Source organism: Formica exsecta, unplaced genomic scaffold (assembly GCF_003651465.1).
Source record: "Formica exsecta isolate Colony F162 unplaced genomic scaffold, ASM365146v1 scaffold500, whole genome shotgun sequence".
NCBI classification, from domain to species: Eukaryota; Metazoa; Arthropoda; class Insecta; order Hymenoptera; family Formicidae; genus Formica; species Formica exsecta.
In genome coordinates this window covers 742,594-753,791 of record NW_021852243.1, presented here as the reverse complement: position 1 = coordinate 753,791, position 11,198 = coordinate 742,594, and the positions used below count along the sequence as shown (strand labels likewise).

The following is an 11,198-nucleotide window of genomic DNA, read 5'->3' as shown; positions in this document are numbered from 1 at the left end:
ATATATATATATATATATATATATATATATATATATATATATATATATATATATATATATATATATATATATATATATATATATATATATATATATATATATATATATATATATATATATATATATATATATATATATATATATATATATATATATATATATATATATATATATATATATATATATATATATATATATATATATATATATATATATATATATATATATATATATATATATAAGAAAAGAAATTATGTCACTATACGATCGCGCACTTAAAGTACATAAAAAGTTGTTCTCCCTGATCTACATCGTGGATCAAAATAATTATCGTCGCAACAGCGAGTTTATAGCTAATATATTTTTTTAATAATTTAGAAGGAGAAATCGAAAGAAAAAGAACCGGAAGAGCTTTTTCATTTGTCTTACTTATATATGTGTAGCATCGTTTACATCGTCAACTTCGCAGTGGGAGGGGGAAAATCGCGTATCGTGCAACAACAATTGTGGATTTCGTCGTGTTTTTCAAGACTCTGCAAGGATATTTCGTACTCCCAATAGAAAGTCGATTATAATCATATTTGGCATTGAAAAATAGGAAATTGCGTTAAATACTGACCTTGCATCAAGTTTTCGTCTACGTAGAATCGATTTCGTCTACAGTTCTTCTATGAAACAATGTTAGTTGCGTAAATCTTAAAAATCAAATTGGCGAAGAAGTAAGACGAACATTTTTATGAATATTTCTATATCACACACACGGATAGAAACTATATGATTGCTTGTCATATGATATATATGATCGAAAGAGAAAATATATATAATTCATCGCAAAAAAAACTGACAAACCGTACATCCGTGCCGGATGCAGGAATGATGTAATCGTTACAAAGCCAGCGAAACTCAATTGGGGCAATATTGTGTGCCGAGATTGCAGGACAACGGCCGGTCGCAAACTGGGCACGGCTCTGGAGAGTGTATAACGATCACCGCCTAATGATAATTCGAGATATGGTCAAATCAGAGAAAGTTTGTAAGCTGATTTTCACACACGGAAACTCTTGCGCCACGTAAAAAATATTTTTTTTCTGTTATTTATCTATTAAAGTAAAACAAGTGATAAGAAGAAGAAAATAATTACGTAGAGAATAGAAAATATGTAAGAAAATGGCTGTCTAGTAATATTGATTTTAATTTGAGATCCTTAAGAAAAATAAAAGCACAATTTTGATTGTGACTAAATTTTCTATTCTCCTATTATAATTATAGATTCTAATAGCTTAACTTTTTCTCAATTACCTTCAGATATAATTTTCACCAGTGCGGACGTGTTACTCATATCTCATTTAAAATGATTATACGAGCAAATTGCAGAAAAAGACTATCTTAAGAGAAGGAAAGTCGAACGTTGTTGTTGAACATAATTAGTTGGGACTCGGTTTATGTAAGGCTGTCTGTAAGAACTATACGTATATGCGTTATCACTCGTAATGTGAGTTATAAGACATGGGGCAGTGGAAAGATACATCGGGAAAGTTTCGCGGATGAATGAATTGTAACATATATAGTAATATCTGTTATATACGTTGTATTTATAAAAGAAAGAATAACATATATAATAATAATAATATGCAAAATAGAAATTCAATATGTATTTCAATTTTCACTTAAAATACTGCCGTTTATATATAATTATAGCAGTTTTTTTTTTCTTTCTGAAAGCTCTTATAGCTAAATAATTAAGCATTTCGAAACCATGTACTCCATTAAATATAAAAAATATAATTTTTTAGTTAAGAGAAAATAATGCGATGCGATATGATAAAGCTTATTGCTAATTAAACAATTTGTTGCGCTATTATAAACGAAGAAATATAACGATATCCCGACAGAACGTACTTTCGTTATGCTTTCGCTTTCAATAATACCGTTAATCGTAATATTGAATATGGGACAAGAATTACCCCGAACCGAGGCCGGAATTAGAATTTCATTTTATTACCTTGCACGACAATATTTATCACATCCACTCGTATGTAATCCGGTCGATTTCGGCATGAAAAGGTGAAAGCAGATCGTATGGAATAATCCACAGGGAAGTCCCGTATAATACAGACGAAAAAGAAAAAAAGTGACGATATCTCTCACAAACGCGCACGCGTGTATTCTCCATGTATGACCTTATATAATCTGGAATTGAGTCTTGATATCGGATAGAATTTAAGTATCTATTTATACGAAACATACACCTAATAAGATTATCGATACAGTCAGCTAATACCATTATTATGCAAATTTAATTCTGAAATATTTTTTGCAGAGTAAATTGCGCCAAATTATAAAACGATAAGACTTATTATTAGTATAAGTCTTAAGGAATCTTCACTACATCTTATATGTCAATTTATAGAATCTTTATGACGTATTTTAATGCTTATGTCATCCAGTAGAACGATGCTAAATCCGTTATTACTTGCCGAATGCGTCGAGGAGAAACTAAATTTAACTATAACATAACTGTTGTAGACGAGAAAGTAGCAGTGAACTTTTAAAACTTTCCACGTGAAAGTGCAAGTAAAGATGCAGTGATTAATAAATTGGCCGTGTCATCGTTCCAAATCGTCCGAGATCCTAGAATGTGAATTAATGAACAACTGTTTGCCAGATACTTCTTTCTTCTTTCAATAGCTATCTTTCGTTTTATTCTCGTTATAAAATGATTCGGCTGCTAATTGTTTTAAAAATATAACGACGGTTGAAATATTTTGTAATCGAATAATAAGAACTGTAAGAGAGCAATAGCAGAGAATCAACGTTTATTGCACAAGTATTAATCAGGTAAATTTATCAAAACGATCTCAGAATTCAATGTCATAGACAGTAGATTTGTACAAATTTTTTTAAATCTTTATTTTTTTTTAAAGACCACTCTAATTCGCACAGAAAATTATATAACTGTATTATAACTATATTCAGCGCAATATGGGGGAAACTCGTGATATATCGTAAACAAATATCAGATACACAGATTACATTATATGGAAATTAACTAACGATAAGTCACAATGAAAATTTCTATAGTTGAAATTGCCGAGAACTACGACGCGCTTCGTCATACCGCTTTTTCACAATAAATGTGTAAATGTGCTAATGTAAGCCGATCCAACGGCGCATAACGCGCTCGTTGCAACAGTCTGCGATGAAGACCTGTCTGTCTCTACCCGGCCCTGTCAATTAAAGCCATGCCCATCCTCTTCCTGTGTTCGCTTTCTGTTAGCTCGCAACAACTTGACTCTCAATCGCGCGAAACAATGTAATCGCATTTTCAGATCGAATCCTGTCGAATGGAAGCAGGGCGTGCCGTTATCGGCGAAGCTCATTAATTAAGCTCAAATTCACGCATAGACTATCCCAAAATCAATAAATGTTCCTTTAATTAACACGAAACTATTAATTCTAGCGATCATACGATCAGTGACCAAGTGCATAGTCATATAACTTGCCCTTGACATAATTTTGCTCCTATTATTTTCTTATTGTTACGTTATGAGAGATTTCTCAGTGCGCAAGTAATTATTACAGGTGAATGTGTGTGGACAAAATGATAGACAATCGCGGGAAAAATTAAATCAATTCATCTGAAAATAGTATTTGCAATACAGTATAAAATAATTTATAAATGCATAGGGAAAAGCATTGTGAAATATTTATGTATAGAAAGGAATTATTATGTAATACATATATAATATATACAAAAAATATATAAGACACTTATGCATAAACCATATATTTTAACCATATATCTATAATTAAATTATTAATAAAAAAACATTAAAATGAATTGCAATGAATCTTTGATGTATGTCAGAGTAATCGATCAAACGTGAACAATAGTATATAAAGGAACTTATTTCAATAATGCATAATGCAAAATGTAAAGTTATAATAAAAGAAAAACGCGCAATATAAAGATTTAGAAATATTCTGGCAATATCATTTTGCTCTTGGGTGTCAGTGTTATCGACAACTTAATTTCACGCTTATTCAAATTTATACTAAAATTCGCATTTTTTGTATTTCGAAAAATATTTACTCTCGATATTAATTAGATAAGATGCTTAATGTGTGTGAACAAACTGATTTTAATTATCGCAAGTGCAAATGAATAAATAGATGGTTTGGTTTACATATATAATATTTATTCTTTCGGCTTGAAACACAGATTGCGTGAATAAACAAGAACCCGGCATTCAGGAAATAAACTTTGCTAATGATAACGATACAGAGGAAACTGATTGGATATAAAGATTTCTTTCTTTCTGTTTTTCATTTATGTGTTTGTGTTATTTTTCACACACATACACATACATACGATAATATATTAATTTACATACGGAGGAAAGTTAATTTTTTCATATTTTCTTTTAATACGAAAATAGATTGTTTAAAAAAAATGAAAAATGATCAGATCCTTAATTAAGGCAAGAATTACCAGACTTGCTTGAGGTTTGTCTCTAAAAGCGAGAATTGGAATATATGCGTCTTTTGATACCTTCGAAAAATCATCAGAGTTATTAGGCGAATATGTTTCGATAGAAAGTAATACCATGTAAACTCCGATTTAAATTTCGCGCGGAAATATAATTCGGAAGAGGTAAATCACACTGAAGCAAGTCGCAAATGAGATCAACTTCACGATATTAGAAAAACACGATGTGAAAGAAGTAACGCTTTCAAAGTGGCGCGTATTTTAAAGCATATGTCTAAATCAATGCAAAAACCGCTCAGTAGCAATCAAACGTGATTGGCTCTTGCTTTTAGAACCAACAAATCAACGTCGAGTGTTGACAAGACAACACAACTAAGCGCTTTCTCTGCCGAACGCGGCCACTATCTATCAATGATGAATCTGTCCATTTTCAAAGATCTAAAATTAATATTCTGTACAAAGAAAGTTTGCCTTACAAATGTATATGATTGATATATTTATTTATTTATATTTATTATTAATAAAACTATTATTAAAAAACCTTTTCTTTAAAAGGTTTTAAAAACAGATTTACATGAAAAGAGATATTCAATATAAATTTTCACAATTCGTCTAACATAATTATTATTTAGCGGGATAACTAATATAAATAATGGGTTATTCATTTCAGCTTTCATTATTGGAAAATATAGTTTTGATACATAACGGAAGGGTTGATCAACTATCGGGCCGCTTCCTATCGCGAGAATTTGAGAAAGCGTACGCTGCCGACAGACCGGCACATTATCAGGTAACTATATTTCGACAAGAGGTAAAACGAACTGAAGTCAGCTACTAATGCAATTTTCAAGATGTGAATTTCCAAGCTTTGATACCTTGCCTCGATATTAGGCAAACATGATTTGACAAGAGGTGCAAGCATATACGCACTGTAAAATTGGCGCGAATTTTTAAAACGCAATGCGGCATATAGAATATTGTATCCTTATATATACATACACACACACATATATGTATATATATATACATGCACGCGCGACTATCTTTTGAAGACAAAAAAATGTAAAAGTTAACAAAAATTTAGACATTTAATTAATTTTCAATTAATAATATATATTTGATACAACTATTATATTTGATAATTATATATTCAATAATTTCTTTCATAATGTTCTATTTTCGAGAGAAAAATATTATAAAAGGATTTAGAGCAGAAGGAAATAATGGATATTGATGAGTATTTGTCACGAAATCTCTTTATTCGTGATAAAATCGTCTTTCTTCTCTCTATACTAATTTTATTACATCTAAGATACCAAAGCTAATGTGTATGTGTGTGAGAATGTATGTATGTATACAAACACAAATAAATTTACTGTGACATTTCTGATAGGCCCTGTCGTTTTAAAATTTGTCCATCGATAATTTCGCAACTCGCTACATACAAATTATATACATAAACTTATGTGTGTATATGACATTATATATACATTGTTACATAATGTACATTGATGACTATGATTCAAAGTGATCTAGTCAATATACTATTATACAAAAAATAATTACATTAATGGAATTTTGTAAATGTTTTCGGGGTCTAAAATATATGCAACATAAATTCCATCGAATAATAGTTCTGGTTTCTATATTATTCCATTTAAGTCTGGTTACATCAATTTGGCGCGAGACACTACTGTATCTCTTGATGTTATTTTGGCTTTAAACGAGACTCAAAACTTTTGGCAATAACAAATGTTATTTAACTTTTGGTTTTAAATAATAAGTTAATCAACGATTAAATTATAGTCTAAAGCCTAAAGCCAAAAGCCAAATAATATTGGTTATTGCCAGAAATTTTAAGTCTCGCTTAAAGCCAAAACATTGGTGCAACCGGGCCTTAAACAACAATCATCACACATTATACACGGAAATGTATTTCAAAAATTTGTCTGTAAAATATAATAGCTCTGTTATCTAATTCAGTTATTTCCATAGATTATCGAATGAAAAAAAGGAACAGAATGTATGATAAAATACAGATCCAGAATTATATTTCACACTTAACAAAAGACATTAAATAATATTTTTTATTTAATTTTTCTTTCCTCCTTCATTATATATATATATTTTACTATAATTTTCATTAATTTTTTTGCCGTTTTTAAAATGAATGCACTCAATTCTTATATATGCACGTCAATATTAGAAAAAAACGAAGTTACAAGAGACATAATATAACAGAAAATGATAATTCCAAAAGTTTGGAAATGCGTGTGAACATGAATTCTTAAAGTACCTTCTATTTGCAATGCAAAGTTTTTAGAGTATAGATGTTGCACGTTTTATTGTTATGAAAAAATATGAACGTGTTTTTGGAATTTTTATATTACAACTATTATACAATGTTTATTTTTAAACAATGGCAGAGAAATATGTATAATTATTTTGTAATTGATACATGCTATATAATCTATTAAGAACTTGATAGATAATTGAAAATATTTAGTAACTCGTCCAATATATGTTTTAAATATACTGTTGTTTGTATATATCGCATACTCAATTGCGCTAAAAGTTTAAAGTTATATGTCATTAGAACTAAAAGATAAAATTCTTGATGTAATCATGACAACATCACAAAAAGTAGCATTTTTATCGGATTAGAAAGATTTGTGCACATTTTTCTATTAAGTTCTATTTTGAATAAAGCTGCTAGAAAATTTCTAAATGAAAAAATTAATATTATAAAATTGATAGCATGATTATTTTGATTTATTAAAATTAAAAAAACATCATATATTGGACATACTATATATCTCAGCCATACACTAAAAACGATTTCTTTGTAATAATGTTCACAGCCATTTTCTGCATTTCGAAAATATTAATCTTACTTTTATCTTATACTACTACTTAAACAATATAAATTATTATCTAATTATGCATTATTTCCTATATATTTTAAATTTATTACATCTATTTAACAGTGTAAGAGATCATTTATAGTAGAGAATGTAGAGAAAGCGAGAAAAAAAGAGATACATATATGTTAAGAAAAAAATTGTATCATACATTACATTAGAATATAATTACATTACTTAATGCGATACCTGATACAATTATCCTCTTTGGGTCTCTCTTTCTCTCCTTTTCTTCTTTTTTCCCTATTACAAATTACTTTATACTGTTAAAAGTACAAGTTACTCTTGAAAAGCGAATCGTTCTTGCCAAACTTTAGAGCGATGTTTACTTGTTAAAATTGGATTAAGGACAGCCGCAATGGAATTTATACGTCCTTTAAATCTTTCACTATCCCGTGCCATTTCTTCCCATTGACCTTTCCGAGCTGCTCGATATGCATAATTCCATGTTACCATGATGTGAATGATTGGAGTTGGAGCAAAGCTCACCTGAAACGAATATTCACATTCTGAAATTTCCTGTCAATATATGTACAATTTGCATCTAAATATTAGATATTGAAGATATATCTTGTACATAACATTGATTAATTTCTAAACTTATTTAGCACTTCTGATCTCATCTAATTCTTAATTAATTTAATCATGTTTCATTTTGACTGTCAATTTTTAAATCTATTTAGCAACGACTGAACACAGATGTACTGATAAGAGTGAAAGAAATAATTAGAAATCCTTAATAATTATATCGAAATTATTGAATGATGATATCTTGAATTATGATATCAGAAGCGAAAAAATGAAAAAAATACATACAAATAATATGCTGTCAACAAAATCATTTTAACAGTTTTAATAGCCTCTATCATATTTATTCATTTTACATTAAATAGAAAAAAATTTATTATAGTCTTTTTTTAGTTCATTGCAATTTGATATTATTTGACACTTCTGACATCATAATTCAAGATATGAATTTAAACTATAGATAATTCTTAATTACCTTCTTTGTTTGTACTGTTGATTCCTCGCTGTCTTCATCGTTTTCAATCATCGTTTCATCCTCTATTGAGTTGTCTTGCATGGAAGTAGAGATGTTCGTTTTAATATAGCTAAAGTTGTCGATCGCACAGTTCTGTTCCAATTCAGTGTTGAATACTATGCAGAAACTATCATCAGTATCTTCGGCACTTTCTGAGAATTGGACCAAATCTTCGTGCATATATCTTTTGTTATTATAATTTTTGCAGTGATCATTATTGATTTTCGTCGAAGAATCAAATATATCATATATTGAGTCTTCTGTTGCTTCTTGCTTTGGCAATTCGTCGTCGCTGTCTTCAAAAACTATAAAACTATCTTCCGAATCGGCGGAGGAACTTTCCGACAATAACCGCGGTCGTAATGTATCTTTTAGCGCATTATACGTTTCGCTATTACAATCCTTGCGGTAATTGCTATTGATCTTCGTTAAAGGATCAACTACATAACGTACTCTAGTCGGATATTTCATTGCTTCCTGCTTCTTGAGAGATTCATTTCCGGTATCTCCGAAAATTATAAAACTATCTTCGGAATCGACAGAACACTCTGACAATAATCGCAATCGGAATAGATTATCATGCGTATTATATATTTCACTGTTACAATCCTCATTAATCTTCATCGAATTAAGAGTATAATGCATTCCGGTCGAGTACTCCGCCGCCTCCTGTTTCGGTGATTCATTATCGCTAGCTTCGAAAACTACAAAATTATCTTCAGAATCGACAGAGCTCACCGACTGAGATAGACTTTCCTCTATATCAAATGTTTTCGTGTTACAATCTCTGTTACTCTTTATCGAAGGATCGATTACATAACTGGTCGGGTGTTTTATTGTTTCCTGATTCTCGAGCGTTTGCGGCTTTCGTTTTGTAGGCGTTACATCGGAAGAACTAAATATTACAGGACTAGTCCGCTTTACGAGCAAAGCACCATCTGGAACATCGTAACCATTTAAGTTATCAGATTCGTCATTTAAAGAGTGATCGTTTTGTATTTCCATAATATTGTATCTCGTCTTGTTCCAAACTGGAATCGGTATGATGGCAGAAATTTTTCAAGAATACCAACTATCTTTTCATCGAAAATGGATAATCCACTATCTGTAACGCTCATGAATGATAAAATATTAATGCCTGCATTTATAGAAAAATCGTGTATACAAGAGGAAAAATCCATTGATATTAGGCACATGAATAAAGTTATTTTCGAAACTATGCAATCCCCTACTACAGTCGTTCCGTTTATCAGGAATTGCCCGAACACTTTGTCCGATTTTGAATGTTATTTTGGCAATGATTTTAATAAAATGGAACAACAAATAATAAAACAGGACAACAAAGATATAACCATAGAAAATCTTATATATAATATGATGAACTTTAATATCACGTCCAAAGATAAAAGCACAATGGAATTTCATTCTGTGTCGAATGTTCGCGAGACCGAAAACTTGAATATAAATAATAATTTTTGTCCTACAGAAATCGATTTACCGAAATGCATAGATATTGATAAAGACACATCAGATATGGATAAGAATCCTGCCTCTAATGATGTTAACGTTAGCGAAGACGCCAAGTCTTTCCTCATAGTTTCTCATTCGGATATACCAGAACTCGTAAAACCTGTCAAAAAAACTCCAATATCGGCACGCTTGTCCGTTATGTGTCGAAATGCTTGGAATAGCCTGACCACTCGATTTTATTGTAGAACGAACTCTGTGGAATCGGAAAAATCCGTCAAGCGCCCGTCGTATTTATTGAAGCGGCACCGTCGGAGACGGGCCAACGCCATTGTGATGGGCAGAGGTCGCGGTAGAGAGAGATGCCAACTTAGACTTTCCGGGGTGAGTCAAATCAGTCATCGGAAGGAACGCACCAGGCGCGATCTCGCCATGATCATTGAAATAGATTACAAGATTTATCGAAACGACGAGATACAATATTATGGAATACAAAACGATCATTCTTTAAATGACGAATCTGATAACTTAGATGACATCTCTGACCTTGCATAGATGTTGTATTGTTTTTTCCACGTAAAATATGATTCATAGTATATATTCTTTCCATTGTGCCTACAGAATGCATCTCTATGTGTTGTGAAGAATGTATATTGGATTCACAAGAAGAGACTGCTGATAAATACGAGGCAAACTTGCTAGAGAAGTCTAGATGCAGAGATCCAAGATGTACATAAATCCCTGGCATATCCTTACTCAACAGATTGGTATTCCACCACTACTTCTCCGTCTTCTTATAAAGTCTTTGTAAGCTAAAAAGAGAGTATACACATTGATTAGAAAAGAATAAAAACACATAAGTATCTGCAAATTTAAAAAATTACATTAAAAGGTGTAAAACACACATATAATAAATTAATCTCTTAAATTATAATAAAATAATAATAATAATAACAATATTAATAATAAGAACTCTGATATAAAAATATAAGAAAAATTAATCATTATTATATTATTTCTTAAATACAATGTTACTTATGGTAAAATTATATAGCCAATAATGTACCCTAAAAAGTCTACAATTTTTAAGTTCATTACAAATTGACGACTCATTTCATACCCGTTTTATATTTCATCATTAGATGTCTACAGTAATTGCATCAGTAGTTGTAAGTAAGTGCATAAATTAGTAATTGTTAGCGCATGCAATTTTTATAAATAATTTATATGCATGCGCAATAAACATATATGAATACAAATGCATGCACTTATTATATAT

At 30.4% G+C, this 11,198-nt stretch overlaps 1 protein-coding gene across 1 annotated transcript in view; it reads right to left on the bottom strand.

Annotated features, from left to right (window-relative positions):
- Positions 1-5,727: 5,727 nt before the first annotated feature.
- LOC115241547 overlaps positions 5,728-11,198 on the bottom strand; it is a 7,050-nt gene continuing 1,579 nt past the window's right edge. The window contains exons 2-4 of the mRNA XM_029817337.1: positions 10,466-10,731; positions 8,414-9,390; positions 5,728-7,899 (exon numbers count right to left, since the gene is read on the bottom strand). Coding sequence (XP_029673197.1) covers positions 7,690-7,899; positions 8,414-9,390; positions 10,466-10,667 — 1,389 coding nt within the window. The 5' untranslated portion in view covers positions 10,668-10,731 and the 3' untranslated portion in view covers positions 5,728-7,689. The remainder of the gene's footprint in view (positions 7,900-8,413; positions 9,391-10,465; positions 10,732-11,198) is intronic.